This window comes from Phlebotomus papatasi, chromosome 1 (assembly GCF_024763615.1).
Source record: "Phlebotomus papatasi isolate M1 chromosome 1, Ppap_2.1, whole genome shotgun sequence".
NCBI classification, from domain to species: Eukaryota; Metazoa; Arthropoda; class Insecta; order Diptera; family Psychodidae; genus Phlebotomus; species Phlebotomus papatasi.
The window spans coordinates 47,075,314-47,099,714 of record NC_077222.1 but is presented as its reverse complement, the minus strand read 5'-3'; the positions used below and the strand labels follow the sequence as shown (position 1 = coordinate 47,099,714).

Genomic DNA, 24,401 nt, shown 5'->3' with positions numbered 1-24,401 from the left:
GACAGTCGTGTTTTGATTTTTTCGTGAGAAAGGTGTAACTTTTTATCTCACAAAAAAATGTATTAATCGCCGATAATTCTTAAATATTTCTTTTTAATTTGTATCTTGACCATTTAATGTGTCATTGTGTGTGTTGAAAAAATGGAAAAACTAACAATTGCAGGAACATTTCAGAAATCTGTAGAGGCTCTCAAGAATACAGTATGCAGGTAACTTGAGTCATTTGTTTTGCACAATTTCGTACAATTTTCCATTTTAATTGTCTTTATTCTAGCCAAAAAGATAAACTCCACCATTTCAATCAACTCAGTGAATGTATCCAATCACCACATTTTCATGTCAACCACTTCTTGCACACCAGCACAGCAATCAGTGTCCTCTTGCTCTTTTGTGAGGATACTGATCCCACTGTTCGCATGAATGCCGAGGAGAACCTTTGCAAGATTATACGATACTGTGAGAATGGAAATATTCCACGTGTGCAAGTAGATCTGTACCATGAAATCAAGAAAAACGGCAATGAGAGATCCCTTCGCATCTGCCTCAACATCTTCAGTCACTATTGCCCTCAAATTAAACAACGAAAAGCTCGGTCCTATGCTCAGAATCTTCTGCAATGCATAGCTGCTATTGCAAGGAGAAAAGAGACACTTCTCCTTGAAGCTCTCATGGATTTTATAAAGGTCTTCTGCGAGTATCTTCAGTGCAATGTTATGGACAATGAGTTGGTGGTTGTTCTACAAATTTTTCTTGATGACTTGTCATCCGGATGCGCTGTAAAAAGGCGTTGTTCTGCTCAGAATCTCGTGACATTCATTAAACATTCGAGGAAGACCAGTGAACTGGCTGATTTGGCCCTCTCCAAAGCTCTAGGTATTTATTGACTTCAATTCAATATTTTTAAAATTAACTTTCAATGAAACAGTTTTTCAAGAAAGTCTGACCAAAATATGCTTCCAACTTTTTATAGTTAGCTTCCATCTGGCGAATTATCATGATTAATGTTTCGAGCATTCATTTTTTTCTCTTAATTCTGCCTTATAATTTAATAAAATACCACCGAACTGAATTAGATACATAAATCACATCAAAAAGTCCAAAGCTAGCCTAAAAAAATTAAAACCCCAGATAAGCTTATGGGAGCTAAGATTCTTTGCATTACAGGGAACCCCTGAATACTCGGGGGCAATATACCCTGCAACTCGGGGGCTTGCAATTCGGAATATGTGAAAATTTGATTTGGAATTGAATTTTGGGAGTGAAGACACATCGAGCAAACTGCTCTAGGCGACCAAAACGATTAAAACAAGTGTTGGACCCAAATAAGCTTATGATAGCTGAGATTCTTTACAGATGACCTCGAAATGCGTGCAATTCGGGGTGCTTGCAATTAGGAATTCGTGAAAATTCGATTGTGAATTGAATTTTGGGGGTCGATTTTTCGATAAATCGGACCTTCGATTAAATCGGATGAGGCTTGTAGTATTCCATGAGAGCTTTCCAAAACTCCAAAGTTTTTCGAATTCCGATAATTAGAATCGGAGATATGTCCTTTTGAAAATTGAATTTTTGACCCCTTCTAGCTCGGGTCAGGAGGGTCGGGGGGGGGCTTAATTTTTTTAACCCTCTAACGGGTAAGACCGCCTCCAGGCGGTCTTCACAAAATCACATTTACAGCGACAATAAAGGTTTTATTTATTTAACACTTCGAAAAACCCTAACTAAAAGTGTCACGGAAGGACCAAGTGGCAGCCGCTGCCACTTATCGGATTTTACATAATATTTTAATATTTTTACATATATTTTAACATTCGGAGCCTCAGTCAGTTCTTTTCTGGTGTCTGAATTAGAAATTTCACCTCCTTGGGTACTGTATCTAAAGATTTTTAACCATTCGATGTTTTCATTTTTATCAGAATCATGGCGCCAGGGAAAGTGGTCTGCCTTTGAATGCGGCAGCCTTTGAATATTTCAATTTTTCTCTTATTTTTCAAAGCAAAAATTCTACATATGAACAATAGTTAATACTATTAACTATTTTCTATTAACTTCGCTTAACAAAATGGATTTTGAGCTTTGGTAAATAAGAGAAAAATTGAATAATTCCCATAATTATTCATATTTCATACATATTTCCCAATTCAATATTTCCCATAATTCTTCTCAATAATTTGCAAAAACTCTTTCAATTTGTTCTTTTAAGGCTTTTATATACTAACAATCAAGAAAATTACATCTGCAGAACGTCAAACCCTCATATAAAATGCATATGGCAGCTACTGCCACTTGGTCCTTCCGAGTGCAGTTTTTTGTTTTTGCAATATATTTACATTAATATTTAATTTTTATTAAAAATTTTATAACGAAAAAATAGCCAGATAAATTCTGCACGCATTCAATCAGGCCTCCAGGCGAAATGATATATTCTTCACTATAAAAAATAAAATTGAAAACTAAATTGGCAGCGGCTGCCACTAGGGTCCTTCCAAGTGTTAAGGACGTGAATGTTAATAATTGGGGTTAGAAAAAATCATTTTTTCTACCTTATTAGAACGATATATGAATTTAGATGGCCGTAGGAAAAATTTCATTTTTAGGTTTTCAGTGACCCAATCGTCCTTAACACAAAACCTACCGACCGTTTTGGTCGTTTTTCGGTCAAATAACAAACCGCGGTAGGGTAGGATACTCAATAAAATTTGTCTTGGAAAAGAGCTAAAAATTAAAATTTGAACACTGAAAAATATATTAAATGCGTATACACTCAGTTCCGGGATCATGCACATTTTCGGGACCGAAAAAACGCGCGAAATGGCATTATGCATCGAGAAAATTTGCATAACCGCAGGGGCTTTCTTTTGAATAAATCGGCCATAGAACGAATTTCGTGCGGAGTAAAAGTAGTTCAAACAAAAAGATTCAACTGTTTAAAAGAAATTCATCAACAAACAGTAGGGGAAAGTGCCCATGCTTTACACGATCCCAAACTGCATAATGACTAAATTTTTCCTATGTTTTTGAATAAATGTGCCTCTGCAATATATTTTAAAAACAGGACACTTTCCTCTAGTTTTTAAAATATTGGTGCGATGAGTCACATTTATTTGAAAACATACGAAAAATTAGTCATTATAAAGCTTGGGACTGTGTACAGCATAAGCACTTTCCCCTACTCTTTGGCCAGAGTTCTTCAATAAATGGTTAGAATATTTAAAAAATTTACCTTAATAAAAGAAATTAAAGTTTTATTCTGAAAAAGTAGCAAAATGTTTTCAAATGTCTCGCGTCGCAAAATACTATACATTCAGGCGTATTTAAAAAATGAGTTCATAAATTGACTCCCAAGGCTAGGCAAATTTGCATAATTGTATGTGCATAATTCCGTCAGGTGCATAATCCCGAACGACTTAATGCCGGGACTGAGTGTATTAAGAAATTCATAAAATTTGATAGTGCCATTGTACCGTTTAAATATGTGTTAACCCTCTAACGGTGTTTTCTTTAATATGCGAAAAAAGTTCTAAAACAATGTTTTCTGGGATAATTATGATCCAATAAAGTCGAAAAAACCATCCATTCTTCAATATCTCTTTTAGTTTAGGCGCTAGGTGAGAAAATATAAAAATTTTTTGAAACTCTTTTTGCTTCTAAAATTCACATTTTTAGTTTTTTCAATTTTTTTAAATAAAATATACAAAGTAGAATGACATATCTTTCAGTAAAAAATAAATTTATTTAAATCAGATAACTTTAAATCTGTATTTTTATGGAAATTGAAAATGAGTTTTTTTGCACAAATATTTTTTGTTGCTTTTTCTCTGACCTGTCACACAAAACTGGGAATAGCTATAAAACGAAGAGTCAAAATGAGTTCAAACTTTCAAGAGATTTTTATAAGACTATTACCGAGGACACTATAGCACTTTTAAATAAATAAAACCTTTATTGTCGCTGTAAATGTGATTTTTGTGAAAACCGCCTGGAGGCGGTCTTACCCGTTAGAGGGTTAATTTTACACCGATCAATTTGAGCGGGTTTTGGTAGGATTAATGTTAAAGGGTTAAGAAAATGTCTACCGGTAAATTCTAACGGTTTTTTAAAGTCAAACTTTTTTTCTGCTAAATTCGGGCAATAAAAATTGATAGAACGGAATTAACACTTTTTACACACTAAAACTTTAAAACAAATTCTAGTCCATAACATTAATCGTAGTCCAATTTTCAATAACTAAACTACCGTCGTTGCGGGTGACTTTGCACTCTGTTGTTCGCGAGACTTTCATTAATTCCAGAACTTATTGATAGTCTTAGTCGATCTGGTCTACCATGTCAAAGTATATAGGGATATGTTATGTACCAAATAAGGTACAATGATCCTCAAAAGGATTCTTGTAGTTTCAGTAATAGTCAATGAAATCCTAGTATAGGTATTTTGTTAAAAAACAACTCTCTGAAAAAGTTATCTGGAGGTCCAATTCTAAAATCAATTTCTGAGTAGTAAATAGCCCAAATCTATTCTAAATTTAACTGGCTAGAACAATCCACTTCGATTTTGTTCATTATTTTTATTAAAATATTTTTTTTCACAGTTATCTTCCTAAGAGCGCATGATTTATGTTATAAAATTGCATATAATGATCTTTCTAAAGCTTTATTATAGAAGTATTTGGCTAAAAATTATCCAATTTTTTGATAATTTAAGATAAAACGACCGAGATCTACAAGATGATATGGTCGCCATCTTGATTTGACGTTTCTGTCCGCCATTTTGAATATCTGTCAAAACAAAAATCTCATCCGATTGAGCTGAAATTTTAGTATGTTCTAGCTTATGTCAAGGCCTTTTCAGAACATATATAAAATAAGATGTAGGTCAAGCGATTCTCTAGATCAGAGGTGTGCAAGAAACCGTTGAAACCGAATTAACGTCAAATGAAACATGTACGTCAATGGTCAAAACTCTACTATAACAAACTTATTTTGACGTTAATTCGGTTTCAACGGTTTCTTGCACACCTCTGATCAAGATACTGGGGTTCCAAGTTCAAAATTTAGACATTTTCATGAATACAGAACTACCGGGAGCTTCTTTTGTCGAAACTATCACAAAAAGGCAGCGGTATCATTAGGCGATGAGATCTAACGAATAAACAAAAAGAAAAGTAATGTTTTTCTTTATAATAGCATGTTATTTAAGGATCTGAATCTGTTTTTGCAAAGATAAAAAAATACAAAAATAAACAAATTAATGCACTTTTCATTTATTTTTTAAATTATGTAAGAGTAAATAAATAAATAAAATACAAGCCTCAACGATTTTCAATGGTTACTGAGGCATTTTGTTTAGGTTTTAAAATTCAAAATTAGATCGCACTAATATGAATATTTCAACATTTTAAACTTTGAGCCTCTATATCTAGGTAAATGCTTAACGTAGACTGGAACATAGATATGTTCTGAAAATGCCTTAACATCAGCCACAACATACTAAAATTTCAACCCAATTCGACCAGTTTTAGGTTTTGACAGTTATTCAAAATGGCGGACAGAAACGTCAAATCAAAATGGCGACCACGTCATCTTGTAGATCTCGTGCATCTTACCCTGAGATATGAAGATCTTCATTGTCGTTTACTATCAGAAATTGTTGATTTTTTGGTATTTATTAAAAAGTGCAAAGTCACCCGCACATTATCCCAAGTGCAAGCCTTTTTTCTTGATTTTTTTAAACGTAGTAAAATTTTATAAAATTAATGCTAGTGGCACAAAATCCATTCATTAACAACTGAATACAAATAATTTTACTCAAAAACCCCCCTCCTTTCACTTTAACTGACCACTTTTAGAGGGTAAAGTTGAAAAACAGTGAAAAAACGTGCAAAGTCACCCGCAACGACGGTATCTATTAAAAAAACGCAAAAAATTACATTTTTAAGGCATTCATTCCTCAACTTACAATCAAGTATCTTAATATTATCCCTGAACATGGAGGGTAGATCATACATAAAATATAGGTACCAATAAAAAAACATTCGCTGAAAGCATTCCTTAATCTTTATTTTTCCCCAAACATACGACTTTTCGGAACGGAGTGAGTACTAATTGGCACTAATTTAATGCTGATATTGATGTTTCCCAAGTTTGCAAAGTACTCGAAATCCAAAGTTAGATATCATTATATCCCAAAAATGGTTTTACATCAACTATACCTATTCTAATAAAGTCCTTTAAGGTTGGCGAATATTTCTTCAATATACGAAAATACTGTTGAATTATTCCTAGCCACTGCTTTTCGAAGTGAAAGGTTAAATAAAAAAGTGTTAAAAAGGCTCTAGAGAGAGAAAGCTTATTTTTCAACTTAAAGGTATTATCTTTTGTGCTCGTGGGAAAGATTTCGAAATTACTGACAAGATTGAACCGATTCCAATCATTTATGAAACCGTAATGACCCAATTCATAACGCATACCTAATTTTAATCCGAATTTTAATTTTATTTTTGGGCGATGTTTTGAGTGATTTAAAAATCGCTTCAAATCGGTTATGAATCAGTTAATTTAAGCAGAAATTTCTCAATTGGAAAAAATAAATAATAATAATATGGGTAATTGATACAAAAGCACTTTGGGAGCATCTAAACGGGGGGATTTTATTTCGAAACCGCCATTTTGACACAAAAGTCCCCCACTGAGCTTTAGACCGGTGCATTTTTGCCTATCTTTCGGCGCTTAAAATCTCCCTCTTCGAAAGCTCCATTTGTTGTATATTCGAATATTTTGACATTTCAAGCGATTTTAAATCATTTTTTTTTTGTTTTTCGAGAGATGTTTTTTTCGTGAACTATTTTCAAAGTTATCAAGAGTCGAAAAGTAGGTGAAATAGTGACACGATAACGATCAGTCTTCTGAATGTATCGTTTAATCTTCATTAGAAAATGGAATATCTCGTTACCCGGACATCGGATGACCACCAAATTTTCACCAGTTGTAGATCTCGGTTCCAGGAACAACATATCTCTCAGAGTAATAAAAAGCTAAGTCGACTTAGCATAGTATGGAATGTAGCCGTCGATATATTAACTTTACCACTCTTTAACAAATTCTTTGATTGTAAAACACTGTGGTGATTGACGTTCGAAACCTTTCAAAATAAAACAGAAATTCTTCCAGACTATCTATTTTAGTTAGAGCACACTTGGAGAATTTATAACAAAGAGTGGAGAAAATTTATCTCAGGATTCAACCACTAGGGGAGATTTCCCAAGACTCACCGGTGTATAGCACAGTGGGGTGCATTTCGAAATCCCCCCGTATAGAAGACGCCTATAGTGTCTAAGTCACGAGTTCGAGCACTTCGCCAAGCCTGGGACACTTTGTCATCACCCCGTTATACTTCTGTATTTTTTTTTTAACTTTATACTGTAAAATAACACTACTAATATGTTTTTTCTCGAATACGGCATAGGTTTAATAGTGATATCTTTTGATATGTGGTACAGTTCATTGAGAATATCGGAATAATGATGCATCAGTATCCGGTCAACGGTTCTTAAGATATTTATTACATTTTTAAATAGGGATTTTTTTTTAAATATTATTTTATCCAGGTTTTTACGTCAGTTTCGATTTTTCACGTGCCGCGGATTTTCGTGGGCGGTTTATTTTGTGAACTGAAGAATTTTTAGTATATGCCACGGATTGCGGATTTTGCTGATTGGAAAAAAAATCGAGTAAGGAAATTTATCATGACTCGTGGATCAATAGCCGATCGTAGAATTCTTTGCGGCTCGTGTTCTATTTTATGTTTGGCGTTCGCCGTGGCGTTTTTATGTGATTCGCAAATTTTTCCAAGGGTCGCGGATGTATATCTGGAATTTTCATGTATAACGGAATTTTGCATATTTTGGTTAGTTATAATTCTAAGAAATTTTTTAACATAGATGTTTGTCAATTGACAGAAATATTGGTAAAAAAACCATCTTCAGAGGCTACTGTTGGCGTCTTGGGTTTTATTCGGCTAATAATTCCTGTTCTTCCATCAGAAAATGACTGTGATCTCTCAAAATTGCTAGAAGTATATGAAATTTGTCTGGGATATCTACAGGAGGGAAATCACAGTATTATTAATGCATCTCTCGAAGTCCTTAATATGATGACCTCCAATCCGCCTGTAAAATGGCGGCAGATCCTGATAGATACAGAACTGGCGTCTAAGGCGGTTCTCCTTAAGAAGCGTGGACTCATTAAGTCCTTGGATGTTGTGGAAGAAGGAACAAGTCCAGAACAATTGGTGATTGAGCAGAGTCCCGATGAAGAAAATATCCATCTGAAGGCAGACCTGTTGTGTGAATCATTGGAAAGCACTTCTCTACTTGCAGGAATGTCTGATGTCGAATCAGAGTCATTGCAGAGTATGGACATTAAAACAGACTTCACAGAGTCAGGCACCGTAGCCAGTGGACAGAATCCTGATGGGAAATCGTTGAAAAGCCAAAATTCAACAGATTCTATTGGGTCATTCTTCAATTCTCTACTCACAAATCCTTTACCAAGTACCACAGAGACGGTGACAAATTTTTTCCGAGGACAGAAATCAAATGAATCCTCAGTCACAAATACTCCCAAGATTGTCCCACGAGTCTTAGAAGAAGCACCTGATTCTTCTGAGTATGAGCATAAGAAATCAGAAAATGCAGATAAAGTCGAGGTGAAAAATAGTCCTGTTGTTGTGAAAGAGGAGGATGAATTGATTCTCGAGTACGAAGCTTCCACAAATGATGCATTGCTCAGTGAAGTGAATGTTGAGATCGGTACAATATTCGACCAATCAGTAATTTCTTACACTGTTCGCCTAATTGCTTCGAAATTTATTCTAAGCGGCGAGAAAGGAGGTTTTCTGTCAGACCAACAAGTGAGAGTATCTATAAAAAATCTGTCATTGACGGTAATTGCCAACTGTATATTGCTATCACCGCAGACTCTAGTGCAACCTCTTGAGATGGAGTCGAGGAATGAATTAATAAAAATTGAATTGGAAAAAGCCACAGAAGAAAACGAAGTTGAAATGGCAGAAACGGAGCATGAGTCGAAAGAGGAGAAAAGTGTCGACAGTGAAGGGTATCTGGAGATGAAGGATGATCATTTTGGGAAAAGTGGAACGTCATACAAGGATTATTTCACACCATTAGCAAAAAATGTCGACAATACTCTCCTTGGTCAGCTGGAATCATGGACAATGCCAAAAGTGAATTTAGCACCAAAAATCAATAGAGATTTGAATGCACTGCTAACAAAGGCCAGTGGACAATTAAAATTATCCACTACACCAAGTAGCTCAACACCTCGAAAATTGTCGCCAAAAGCATCAAATATGACCCAGTATCTAACTGATATCCTCCAACTGCATTCACATCCAGATCCAATTATTCGAAGTGATATCATACAAATTGTTAGTAACTTTGTTAAGTGCTTGAGTTGTGGTTTAGTGAAATACGACCAAGTTGTGGAAGATGTGAGCGAGTTATTGAAATTTCCAAAACTCATCGAAATTGTTTTGCAGGTAATTATTATTATTTAACAAACAAATTAAGTTTTCACTAGCTGAAAACTTCCATGCACATAACAATGCACTTACAGCATACCTATTCTGTAGATTTTAAACCAGTATAAATCATATTTAAATTAAGTAATAAATAAATACGAATTTGAATTTTAGGAATGTTATAAATTATATTACATTAAATAGAAAATTGATTTGATTATCTAAATCTAAAATCTAAAATAATGCGATAGAAATGAGTAAATTCGGTTTATTGATTAAATAACTTTTTCGGTACATTGCATTAAGTTCTTTGTTAGGGGAGACTGGGGCAAAAAGTCACAAATCGAAAATTTTAAAATTCAATATCTTCTAAGATAAATAAGATAGCGGCTTAAAATTTTTTCCATAGATAGCCTCCATAGATCTTCTTCAATGTCGTTTGTTATAATTTGAACAAGGAATTTAGAAAATAAAAAAATAATATCGAAATTTTTAGCCCTATTTTTGAAATATTTTCCGTGCAGAAGATATCAATTATTAGCTACTTATATAAAATTTGATGCACTGGTAAATATTTCCCAAATTACAGTGGAGTCTCGCTATAGTCCATATTTGGTTCCTGATTTGACACTTTGGTCGCACTAATAGTCTATATGTTATTTTTTAAAATATTCAACGACTTTTATTATTGAAATTGTTTGACGGCTTCCACTTTCTTTGCGATTGTGGTACTTGTTCTCGATCTCTTCACTATGGATCACAATTATCACAACTACTCAATAAAGTTTGCCAAAAATATTAAAATAAATATGACAACATTGCATGTCGCGTACAAAAAACATAACATAACTTAAAATCAGTGTTTTGAAATCAACGGTCGCTAAATTGTGGACTATAGAGCGATGGCTTATAGCGGGACTCTACTGTATCTGGATATTCTTTGAATACGAATCCGCTATCTATTTTAGAATCTTGCAAAAATTCTTTTCTCCAGAAATCCTTTTATTAAAAACGACCACTTGGGGTTAAAAGTAACAAAAGCTATGGAGCAAAAAGTAATAAAAACCGAAACAATTTCTGATGTCCCACGGTGAAAAGAAACGTTAATGCTATGTATCGCCGTTTGTTGTTTGCATTGGTCAAACGATTTGCAATCTTTTGTGTGTGTGTTTTTTTTGTGAAATAGCTTGAAATGCGCTTTTCACCCTCAGATAGAGAAAACGGTGTTTTACAAAGGTGTAGAAGAATAAATTTCCTATGAAAATATGTAATCGAGGTATTTTACTTAAATTTACGAAATCCCGTAATAAAGCGAATAAAAATGTGATAGTATATTATGCCTGATACTATTTGCCCCAGCATTTTTGAGAATGATCACAAAATTACCTTTTAAAAAACGCCTCGATAAATATCTTTCCTTACAAAATAGAAGAAAATGACTTTCACAGAGTTGTAGAGCGGTAAATTTCCTATAAAACTGTGCTAATTAGAAATTTTGGAACTGCTCGGGTAGCTTGTAAAAAAATAAAATATCCATTTTGTGACTTTTTGCCCCAGTGTCCCCTATTGAGAAAAGTAAAGTGGCAGGAAAGGTTAAAATAAATGGGATGATTGGCGGTTGAGATCTTTAATCCTAAGACAGATAACAAGCAAATATGGACAAATAGAAAAGTAATATTCGAAGATAATAAGTCAATTTTTGATACTTTATTTACATATTCACTATCATTTTTAAATTTCAAGTCCTTTTAAACTATAACCCGAGTTGACCAAATCAGTTGAGATACATTATATTTTCTCTAACCCTCCAAAACCAATTATGTTTGGTATATTTTAAAAACAGTTCTTATGATATAGTTTGTTTTCGAATATGCTTTGGAATTAGTCCATGCAAAGATTTCACCTGATGGATGGTCCATGAATTTCTCCAGGGTCAAAATCTAGTTTATAGAAATTTTATTTCATAATCGACTTATTCTAGATCCAATTTATTTGAAATGTCTTAAAATTTCGAAGTAGCGTGAATCCAACTGGGATTAATTGGGATGTTTTATGAACTGGTGCAAATTTGTTAATCAGCACAAAATTTCCAAAATTTTATTTAAGGCAATTAATTACTCTACACATATCAAAATATTTCGTAAAACTGTTTGTAAATGTTTGTGAATTCCCACTGGGAACTTACGAAACGCTCGCAAATCATACACCCAGCGAAATTTAATTAAAATTAGGTAGGGGAGACTGGGGCAAAATTTGTCAAAACGAAAATTTCAATATTCCCTATTTTCTAAAATAAAAGAAACTGAGGCTTGAAATTTTTATTATAGATAGCCTTCATGAAACTTCTTAAACTTACAAAGTTTCAAGGGATTCGAGGAAGGATTATGTAAAATAAAAAATAATTAAATTTTGAGCCCTATTTTTGGAATATTTGGCTTACAGAAAATATCAATACTGATAAGCTCAATTTAAGCACATTTCTCGTTAAGATAGAAAAAAAATTATCTTCGACAAAGTTGTAGAGGAATAAATTTCCTATAAAAATATGTCTATTTGATATTTTTAACGTTTGCGAGAGTAAAACGTCACAAATTATCCGAAGACTGACAAAATTTGCCCCAGCAATTTTGAGAATCTCCACAAAATCGACTTTTAGGCGTCTTCTATACGGGGGGATTTCGAAATGCACCCCACTGTGCTATGAACCGGTGAGTCTCGGGAAATCTCCCCTAGTGGTTCATGCCTGAGATAAATTTTCTCCACTCTTTGTTATAAATTCTCCAAATGTACTCTAACTAAAAAAGATAGTCTGGAAGACTTTCTATTTTAATTCGAAACGTTTCAAATGTCAATCTCACAGTGTTTTATAATCAAAGAATTTGTTAAAGAGTGGTAAAGTTAGTATTTAACCCATTGAGTGATTTTTGATGATTTATTTCTGGGCAATTTTTATCCGAATTGCTGTCGAGAATGGATTTTTAGTAACGTTAGTTATTCAATTACTTGAGAAAAATTGTCCGACAGAAATGAAAATACATTTTGTTATTATTTTCTTGCTTCGCGGAAGGTCATACAAAATTTTTGCTCAAAATGGCGGACAGAATATACGACATCCCGTCGAATTTGTTAAAATTGGCGTCTTTCCTCTTTCCTGATTTGAATTCTAGTTGCCAATTGGTGTTCTTGGATAGTCACTCTATCTAAAGCAATAAAGTTTGTAATGAATTAATGCACAGAATTTAAATTTAGTGACCGTTAAGACGTGTGTTTGACAGAGGCTCCCCGCGCCCCATAATAGATAAAAGTTTTTTCTTTTCAAAAAATTCATCTAATAATCTGTAGGAAACTAATCCCAAAATATGAACATTCTATCTCAAGTATTTCTGGTACATTGACTGAATGGGTTAAGTTATTTTTAGAACACTTCATAAGGAAGAGGAGATGGGGCACCCATCGAGCTTTCGAAGAGGTAGATTTTAAGCGCCAATAGATAAGCAAAAATGCACCGGTCTAAAGCTCGTGGGGGACTTTTGTGTCAAAATGGCGATTTCGAAATAAAATCCCCCCGTTTAGATGCTCCCTTTAGAAAATGATTCGAAAATCACATTTCTTTCGAGATAGAGGAAAATAGTCTTCTGCAATGTTGTAGACGAGTAAATTTCCTGTAAGAATATGCTCATTATAAAACGTTTAAGTTTTCTCAGAGCTCGTGAAAAAATTAAATATGCGTTTTGACAAGTTTTGCCCCAGTTTCCCCTACATATAGAAAATTTAAGTAAATTTTTTTTATACATATAGGTCTGTATAACACCATTTTCTATGGTAGTAACCCAAGTTCACTACAATCCGTGCGCACACGAGAACCATCTTATGCAAATTAGGTCAAAACTAGAACGAAAATTAATTAAGTTCACCACCATTTTTTTTTTAATAAAAAACTAATGAAAATTTAAAAATATATATATTTTTTATATTCTATGCTGTTCTCTTTATTGAGAATAACACACTAGAAGTGAATTGTTATGCTCACATATCGTCAGTTGGATCAGCAATTGTCGTAACTTCCTCATCACCGCATCAGCAGTTCTTGTATAATATGTGTATTTCTATATTGTTAAAAAAAGTCCGATGAGATGTTGAGGAAGATACGATAGTTGCTGATCTAACTGATGATATAGTTTTTGAAGACAATCTCCAATAATTTACTTTCATACCCGTTTTATGTTAGTTTGAGCGCTGAAGTTGGATTTTATTGGCAGCAGGCTTCAAAAATTTGACTGAACTCATCGAATCTGCACACGACCCACACCACCCACTTTATGAAAGTTTCTTAATTAAATTTCACTGGGTGTATATCACACTAAAACGTTTCTACTATTTTCACATACATTGATGTGATCCGTGATCAGTAACATGATGTGTTGACAAACATTTTTTTTTAATTCTTTTACAAACATTTGTTCGTATATTCTTGTTTATCTGGCAAAACTTTACGAACCAAAGGCAAAATTTTACAAACATTTTTCTATTTTTATTTTGGTTGCTAAAACAAAAAAATACTCGTCACGTGATTATGTAACGTGCAGTGTTTGTGAAGAAAGTAGAAATTTTACGAACTTTTTGGTAAGATATTTACGAGCATTTTGAAAGTCCACACAAACACTTACAAACAATGTTACTAAATATTTTTTCCTGTGTAGTGCAAGCAAACTATATTATAATAAAAAAAATAAAATAAAAACAATAAAATGTCCAGAAAACAGTAGTGATGCTCTGTAAAATTGTTTTTCGGCATTACTTTTGTGTGCGAATTAAATTAAGACATCAGCAGATTGGTCAGTACTGCAGTAAAATTAGTTTACAATTAAATATTATTATCAGATGGAAAATCAAGAAATTATAAACCATTTTAATTTTTTACTTACCAAAATTGTATTAGGTGAGATTCTTAACAATCTCACCTACTATAATCCTAACAAAATTTCATGTCGTCCGATCGACCTCAAACTTGGCCAAAATGTGTTTCAGCACTTCCTGATCACGAATATATATGTGGCTATTTTACGTTCCCGGCCGGCCGGCCGGCCGCTCTTTGGAGCTTAATAGCTCCTAAACTAAAAGAGATATCGACTTGCGGTTTTCGGCAAAGGTTATATATCGGGTGAAAATTGCAACTTGGTGCATTGACCCCCCACCCCCCACCCCTCCTTCCGCCATTTTGAAGACCCCCCTTTTTTTGTTTTCTCAATAGCTCTGCCCCTATGGCATCGAGCGGGCTCAAATTTTAGTATGTTATAGCTGGGCCTTAGAGCTTTCCATAAATACCAAACTTAAGGTCCCCCGACCCCCCTGACCCGAGCTATAAGGGACCAAATAAATTTTCTTAAAATGGCCATAACTCCGGTTCTAATTGTCAGAATTTAAAAAGTGAGGGCTTTTTGGAAAGCTCTCGTGAAATGCCACTTCTCCTTCTAACATCGCAAGTTCATAAAACCACCGCTAGGGGCGCTATTATTAAAAAGAAAATTTTTAAATCTTATAAGTTAAATAACTCAAAAATTCCATTGTGCATCGGGCTGAAATTTTAGTATGTTGTAGCCGTTGATTATACCTATCAAACAAAAAAAACCTTAAGTCGATCTAAAGCCCCTGACCCGAGCTATAAGGGGCCAAAGTTCGAACATTGACCGGCCTCTATCTCCGGTTCTAACTAACATAGCGACCTAAATTTTACCTTTTTGGTTTCGTCTCGATGAGCACTTTCAGATGGAAGTTCAAAAAGTCACCACAGGTGGCGCTGTGATAGCGTCAAAATTCATCTAAATTCAAAGTCACTTTTCTCAAAAACGGCATTGTGCAAGTTAATGAAATTTTAGTATGTTGTAGTCCAGTCTAGGACGTTTCCAAAATGGTGCGTATGCGCGCTGTGGTTTCAATAGAACCGGAGATATGAGAGGTCAAAGTTCACAAAATTCAAAAAATCATATCTCCGGTTCTATGTGACCGATTTTGATGAATGAGGGCTTAAACGAAAGATCTCACCAAATGCTACAACTTTCTAGAACATTTGAACTTTGTGGGACCAACACCAGGGGCGCCACAGTCGAAAAACCAATTTCAATATCACATAACCTCAATTATCTCGACTGTCGCTGAACCGATTATGATGATTACTTCGACATAATTGTAGAGCACATTTGTCTCTACATTTCGTCCATACATCATTTTCCGCTCAGACTACGCTATCACTCCGATTTTGCCGTTTAAGTGTGAAAAAAATGATTTTTCCAATAATAACGCTTTGAAATCACTCAGATGCCAATTTGATTGCCTCTACTCCACCAAGACACTTAAAATAGGGGTTAAATGGAAAGTCCCGCAAAATACAACAATTCTTTGATATAGTTGAAGTTCAACAAATGACTACTTGGGGCACTCTGGATGAAAAAACGAGTTAAGAAACAAAAAACCTCGCTTATCTTGGCTTCTGAGTAATCGATTAGATCAAGTTCTACGGCCAAATTATAGAGTACATTCTGGTCTACATTTCACCCATATATCACTTTTCTGCCAGTTCATCCAAATCCTTGATATTTTAGTTTAAATACAAAATTTGTATAATTTCACGAATTTGATTCAAGATAACTGAATGGCGACTCACAATTTCAGCTCTAAATCGAATTTGCATGCACTCCGAGTTAGTTCACGTTAAGAATCTCACCTACATAAGCCGGTTAGGATTATCTGTCCTTTTTCTACTGTCCAAATTTCTTTATATAATGAACTAAAATGTTTTTCTCTTGAATTTAACTGAATTATACCAGTTTATCATTTCAAAAATATTTATAAATATATAGAAGCAAAACAATTCAATTTTCATAATTACAAATTTTTTAAAGCTTATGTGAAAACAAACTTAAAAATTTTCTTGAAATATTTCCTTTGGATGAATAGAATTGTGGCATTAGTTATGACATGACCTTTCTATACTTATGACCTCATTGGGGTTTTTTTCACAAGATGATTTCGAAAAAAAATCGCGATGAGCAATCATAATAGAGCAAATATTCTTAACTTTTTATTTTAAATTATAATTGAGGAACTCAGAGCAAAAAAAACGCTAATTTAATAGATACGACTTAGAGTTGTTTTGCTCTGAGCGCCTCGATTATTTTATTTTAAATTTAAATTATATATAAATTTGCCAAACAATACGGCAAATGATTGAAACTGATTTTAAACAAGGTTGATGGCTAAAAATTAACACCAGAAACAAATAATGCATAAGCTTCGATTACTAAAGAAAACAAATAGAAATTACAGATTTTAAGACAATTTTTTTTTCATAAATGTTTTAGACCATCCCTGTCAAAGGAATACACTCAGTCCCGGCATTAAGTCGTTCGGGATTATGCACCTGACGGAATTATGCACATATGTACAATTATGCAAGTTTGCCTACCCTTGGGAGTCAATTTATAAACTCATTTTTGAAATACGCCTGAATGTATACTATTTTGCGACGCGGAACATTTGAAAACATTTTGCTACTTTTTCAGAATAAAACTTTAATTTCTTTTATTAAGGTATTTTTTTTTTTAAATATTCTAACCATTTATTGAAGAACTCTGGCCAAAAAGTACTGTTTGTTAATGCCTTTCTATTAAACAATTGAATCTTTTTGTTTGAACTACTTTTACTCCGCACGAAATTCGTTCTACGGCCGATTTATTCAAAAGAAAGCCCCTGCGGTTATGCGGGTTATGCAATTTTTCTCGATGCATAATGCCATTTCGCGCGTTTTTTTCGGTCCCGAAAATGTGCATAATCCCGGGACTGAGTGTAGAAAAAATCACGAAAGATTTGACTGTCTCATCTTAAGAGTATGCGTCGTCCTCCTGTATTTCAATTTTTTATAATATTTTTTTTTTGTTTTATATTGATTAAATTTTATAAAATATTAATTATTTTTTTAAAGCCGTTTTTGTAAGTTTAAGAGCCTGTGGGTTTTCAAATTTAGTTTATTGAATAAAATTTGAGAAATCCCCAAATCCATATAGGGGAGACCGGGACAGTTAGCTAGCAAATGAAATTTTTCTTCGCCTAAATTTGTGAAAAATATGTTTGAATGAGACTGATACATATTTTAATGAATCGGAAGAGAGTAAATTATAACACCACACTGCACAGTGGGGCCACTCCATACAAATTGCGGCCAAAACCCTAACTCTGAGGTAAGAAAGTCATATATAGGTAATTTGGGGTCCCTGAATTCATTTTTGTCCATAAAAATAAAAAAAATCATAGGGGAAAGGGGGGTAACACGTACACAGGGCGCACGAACACCAACAAATCATATTTAGTAAGACAAACGGTTAGAGATAGGGACTTGGAATTTTTGAAGGACTCCCCATAAGGCGACCCAAGGACTGTTATGATACCTTCGATTTTCCCCCCACCTCTCCCCTTTCCCTCCAAAAACCATGTATTTTTGTGATTGCTCGAAAACGTGTGGTACGATTTTTTTTTTAAATTTTTGGATATGTTGCAGTCAAAACACGGTATAGACTTTCAAGAAATCTCCTCTATTTCCTCCTCTTACAACGTTTCGGAGATGGGTTTTGACTGCAACATTCATTGATAGACCGAAAAAATCCATTTTTGGATATGTTTTAGAGATTACCCAGGCGGACATTTTGCCGTTAAACGACAATACCGTTGAGTCATTCCCAAAAACGGTTTTTCAAGGTCAAAGGGTAAAAAGACCTTAGAGAGCGTATTTTTCAACCGAATGGTATCATGTTTGAGCTTGTTGGAAAGGCGTTGGAATTCTTGACAAGCCTGAACCGACTCCAATCGGTTATGCACGAGTAATAAACCGATTCATAACCGATAAGTAATTTTGGTCCAAAAATCAATTCTATTACTCTTAAACTATATTTTGAGAGATCTTTTGAGTGATTTATGAATCGGTTCATTACCGGTTCATAACCGATTAAAACCGCTTCAGACTTGGTAGAAATGCCAAAACCTTTCTGACGAGTCCAAACATGATACCATGCGGTAAAGAAATACGCTCTCTAGGGCTCTTTTAAACTTCTATACTTTGAAAAACCGTTATTAGAAGTAATTCTTATGCACATATATAATCCTAAAATATTCTCTAAAACATACTAATCTTAAACAATCTCTAAAGCATACCCAAAAATGAAAAAAAATCGCAAAAAACAGAAATTCGAGAAATCCCAAAAAAAACATGGTTTTGGCGGTTAAAAGGGCGGGAGTGGGTGAGGGGCATGTTAACGATTCTTGAGTCGAATTATGGGGGTACTCCTAAGGTATCAAGTCTCTATCTTTAATCCCTTTGCTCCTAGGTACTAAAAAGCCTCATTCTGGGTGTGCATAGTCTCAGAAAATTGCTTCGGAAGGGTCCCCGGGCAACTTTGGGCAAAATGAGGTTAGTATTTCCTGAAAGTAGATTAAATTTGAAGGAAAAAAATGCTTTTCAGAATAGAGGCAAGTAGCGGCTTCATAAGTAGAACCTTTGATGAAACTTAAGAATTTGAAATTTATTTCAAATAATACGCATTATATGCATCGAGGTCCTGGTAAATCCTTATGAGGACAATTTTAAATGGTCAATTTGCATTCAGTGATATGTCTTCTGAATAAATATGGCATAATTTCTTTAGAAAAGTACACTTGGCTATATCAATTAGAGTCCATGAAAACGTCGCTAAAAAGCCAAAAATGACGAAAAAATTTATAAAAAGGTGACTTTAAGAATCTCCATAGGCTACAATTTTGGACCGATCTTAATGAAAATTTCGGAAAATGTTCTTCATTTATCGCTAAATGAAATAAACATAATTTTGGTTCGATTAAAAATGGTTGAAAAAATAGGTTTTGGCCGTCTTGGCCTCACTGTGCACTAGGGCGTTTCAACTAGGAAAAAAATTTTTTGACACTATTCTCACGGTGCTGTATTTGATGAGACAAGAAAGTTTTTCATCTACGACCATATGATCAGACGCTGTTTAGAGGTGGCTGAACGACCCTCTCTGTAGTGTAAAATCCGGTAAAATCAGAAATTTGTTCTACAGAAAGGGTCGTTCAGCCACCTCTAAACAGCGTCTGATCATATGGTCGTAGAAGAAAAACTTTCTTGTCTCATCAAATACAGCACCGTGAGAATAGTGCCAAAAAAAAATTTTCCTAGTTGAAACGCCCTACTGTGCACTGTCCAATTTCCCCCCTGATTATAACTGCCCCGGTCGCCCCTATGTACTTTTTGATTAGAGTCTCAAAATGACCTGCGAATTTCTTGTATATTCTTTATGAAAACTTTTTTATCGAAAATAATATCGAATTTTGTAGATTTTATTATTTCGATATATTCAAGCTATTCAAGCAATTTTAGTCTAGGTTTATGTTTTTTTAAATTTTACTCTTCAATTAGTTAATTTTGTCTTTTATCTGATCCACATTCCTTTCTCTTTTTATACCCAAAACAGGGATTATCTGATGAAAATCATGCTGTTGTTCGTCAAGCTCTCGCTGCAACAGACAATATTCTCCCCTACTGGCTTTTGTGTGGTCTCCATAATACCCCGAATGCCACAATCCACGAAATCATTTCAGTGAATCGTTATTTAGGAAGTTTGTTGGACATTAATGAGATTAAATACTGGACAGTACAGTGCAAGTACAGTGAAGTGTTGGCCAATTTGGATTTTCGTGCATTACACAAATTACTGGGCCATGATGTTGCTGCTGAATTTGAGACAATATGCCTTGAGCACATAATCTCGATGCTAGGCGATGAGGATGGTCGAATAAGGAATGCTGCCGCCAAGTCTCTCTCACAGTATGTACTAAAACAGAGTCCCAGGAGAACTTCCAATGAACCTATAAATAGTATGAGAAAAGATATTTGTAGTAGAATTCTGCAAGAACTGCCACCTGAACTGAATACCATTGAATTGGGAGGAAATGGTGAAATTGATCCAATTCTCGTGAAGGTTCTCTACATTCTGAGCAATAAATTGATCAGTACTAGTCATAGAGAGTCAATTGTGGGTGTATTGAGTGCAATCAAAGAGCTTTCGTGTAACTTTAAACCGGGCAATTACTACAGTGCGTGGAATGAATTCAACTTTCTGGGTGTTGTGATTAAATATATTCAAGAAAACCCAATCACAATTTACGACTTAACGGCTCACAGTGATGCTTTAGAACTATGTACATCACTATTGGCCGCAAAAGCTCTCCATGGTGACACGGACGATGTCACAGAAGCCCTGTTAATCCACTTATTGAAATTGATTAATGTCTATCATCACATATTTACTGCTACAAAGGTGATTACATTGCCCAAAGGGCAAAAGAGTGACATTTTTCTCAGTGGTAAGGATATCATGAAATTGAATAATTTGGGATATTTTGGGAATGATTTTGTATATGTAAAATTATACAAAATGCTTAAGATGGCATTTGACTCCAGGAAAATCACAATTGATCGGGAGGTGAGTGGGAAAATGATGATTTTACTTGGTAGTTGTCTCAAAGCGCTCACTCTTGTATTTGATATCAAACCAATGGTATCCATAAGTCAATCGACATCCACCATTGAAGAAATTCTCACGTATCTGATGAGCTGTGTAAATTATCAGCCCAAGTGGTGTGTGCTGTGCACAAAGCATATGCTAAGGCATTTCTTTGATAGAAATTTTGTGACACGTCGCAATGAATTTCGCCAAGTTATGTACACCTGCAGCACTATGATGGATATTCGAGATGTAGAAAATATTCTCACGTGTGTTAAAGAGTTCACTGGCATGGAGAAAAAAACACTTCCCTATGAAGATGTTGGGCACCATTTGAAGATTTTCGAACCAATGGTCATTCACAGTCTAAGACTATTTATGAAAGCCAATTCATCTCTACAATCCATCATTCTAGAACTGCTGTGTCAATTGCTTGACTTTAAAGTCAATTATTATCTATTGGATGCGAATAATGTGTTTATTGAATATATCCTGAGGCACCTGGAGATCATTGAGACGGGCTGCGTGAGAAAGTGTGAAATGGTCATTTGCAGCATCTTCAGATTTCTCTTTCATTTGTGCAAGCAGTCCAAGGAAAAGAAAATTATTACAATCCCAAAGATAATTAATATTACGGATAATTTGCTGGCCAATAGTAATATAAGGATTTGTAGTATTCGTGCTCTTGTAGAATTGGGCCATGAATTGTTCTTCAATTGTGCACCGAGTCCACCAAATCAGGGTGGTAAGGGTGAATGGAATACGGAGAGGGAGGTGGTGTTCACGATGATGCTAAAATTTCTCGATTACGCACAAGTCCAGCGTGCTGTAGCATTAATTGTACTGTCACAGAGAAATATGGATATGTCCTATGAAATAGATGCCTTTTCTTATCTCATGACACTATTCAGGGATGAAAAATTCACAATTGATTGTGAGGAAAAGTTCAATGGTGTGACTTTAATGTTTCATGCCCTGCAGCGAGCACCGCCGTCAGTGAATGAGGAAAAATTGGCGGAATTTCTCAGGATCTTCCTCGAGGCGTGCACATCACCTGGAATCCATTACAACAAGTTGACAAGAGTTCACCTCCTTTTCTCTCATGTTATTTTGAGTGTGGACGAAGTTTGTTTGATAAATTGCATAAAAGTGCATTTAGTCAAGATGAAGTTAGTTGGGATGGAAAAAGACAGCAGGACGAAAGTGGAAGATGAAGATGGTTGGGTGTTAGATTATTTTGCTGAAATTGTGTCGAGAGTTGTTGGAGACAGTGTAAATTTTCTGATTCCCTGGAGTGATTCCACTTATTCAGCTCTTCTGGATATGTTCTTGGGAAAATTGTGTCAACTGACGAACTTTAATACACTCACCACGGTGCTCTTGGCAAAATTTGTTCAGGGTGACTTTATACAACTTTTTTATGCCATACGAACAATTTGTCCTAAACTGTTTATTGGTTTTATGGATGTGATGATACATCTCAATCATGAGATGTATGCCATTATTGAGACACTGTGTCGTTTGGGCAATAGCTTGTGTGATAGACAACTTAGGAGGCAATTGTGTATAAGGATAACAGAGAAATACCATCAGCCGACCGATTGGCAGCCAAATACCGTACAGTTACTTCTTCAATCAGATCTCCCTGCATTCCTGCGAGACCACCACAAATTCCTCTGTCGATTGTGCAACAGCGAGATGCATGCCAATGGGATTTTAGCTCTCGTTGCTGTTTGTCACACGGAATTCCACTCTATTGCTATTGACAATGAAATATTAAAATTGATCGATAAATCACACCATTCCACAATGGTGCTCTGCTTGCGGATGCTACTTGGAAAATTTTTGGCTCACCCAAGCAAATCAGTGCAACAGCGTGCACTTGCGATAACTGTCGACAAACTGGACATGCTCAGAGCCAATGCAACCACTGAGATGTACCACAATTTGCCACTTAATGAACTTAGTGCTATCGTTGATGATTGTAGGCGAGAGAATTTGCCCAAACGCTTTCCCACACTCTTCCATGATCTCCAGGGGATCCTCCACAGTGTTATTGATGACAGGCAGGTGGTACCTACTACATCGACAGTTGGAGATGTCCTGAGAACCAATGTGGATGAACAGTGGTATAGTCAACAGATATTGCACCACATGCGTGTTGGATATAATAGAGCGGGACTTGTGGCAAAATTGCTGATGGAGATAAAATCTGAAATGCGTCTATCCTCATTGATTACAGCACGGGAATTTTCCAGTAATTTTCTAAGTGCCTGTCTCAGGGTAGCATTTGATACCATGCAACGAGCATTTCAGATGGACTGTGTACAACATAGTCCACATATGACTTACCTCAAAGTGCCGCCACTCCTTAAGTTCATTCAGCGTCGTCTTGAAATGGACCTGATGAAATTGACTGATGATTTTGGGGGCGATGAAATGGCACATGATCAAAGCTTTCGTGTATGCCTTGAGGCAGCGACATGCTTCATTGAAAATGTATCAGAGACGGAACGTATTTGTCTTATATATGTCGATGGCAGACAAGTGGAGAAGTATATTGGGGAAAATCTGTTGCGTCCTCCACTATGTGCGGTACTCCTTAGTTTCGCCACACGTCCTGTCTTAACCACATTGAACCACATGAGACATCACCATGGCCTCTTATCTGCCCATGTGGACTTCACTGGGGTAGAAAAATGCTTGAAGTATATTAAAGTTGTCCTACACCACCCACGAATATGGCAAGAATTTGATTCAATTGACAAATACCATGAAGAACTGAGGGCAATTATTGAGTTAATCCGCATATTTTTAACTGACATACTGCAGAGTACAAAGTTTCTCCGTCACCATTCTGATCCGGACATATTTTTCAGCGTGGGTGAAGATGAGCGTACTAATGGGATTAGAAGGATGTATATGGATGCCATTTTTGTGGCACGATTTATTGAAGAGGAGAGGGATATTGTCAATTGTTGCATGATTGCTAAACGAGGTAGGGTTGTCAATACTCTACGAGTGCTGTCTGAAATAGCTACCGCGATTCTTCGAGTGGGTGCCCTCTATCCCATAGCGATGACCCCTTTTATTTTACTCCATGACATGGGTCCCCTAGCTGTCGAGTATCCACCGAAACGATGTCCAATTCCATCAATTCCGATCGAACAACTCAATGATTCTGAACTTCTGCCAAAATTTATATCGAGGTAATACCCCATGTATATATCTTTTTTTTTTATCTATTATTTATTGTTTAGGGTCACTCTTTCCCTATATATCTCTAAAATAATACTCTTTATTTTTTCTCCCTTCTCC

At 35.2% G+C, this 24,401-nt stretch overlaps 1 protein-coding gene across 1 annotated transcript in view; it reads left to right on the top strand.

Moving 5' to 3' along the window:
• Positions 1-24,401, top strand: part of LOC129799469 (huntingtin) — a 51,156-nt gene continuing 26,755 nt past the window's right edge. The window contains exons 1-4 of the mRNA XM_055843364.1: positions 1-209; positions 275-873; positions 7,955-9,555; positions 20,052-24,292. Of these exons, the coding sequence (XP_055699339.1) occupies positions 142-209; positions 275-873; positions 7,955-9,555; positions 20,052-24,292 (6,509 nt within the window). The 5' untranslated portion in view covers positions 1-141. The remainder of the gene's footprint in view (positions 210-274; positions 874-7,954; positions 9,556-20,051; positions 24,293-24,401) is intronic.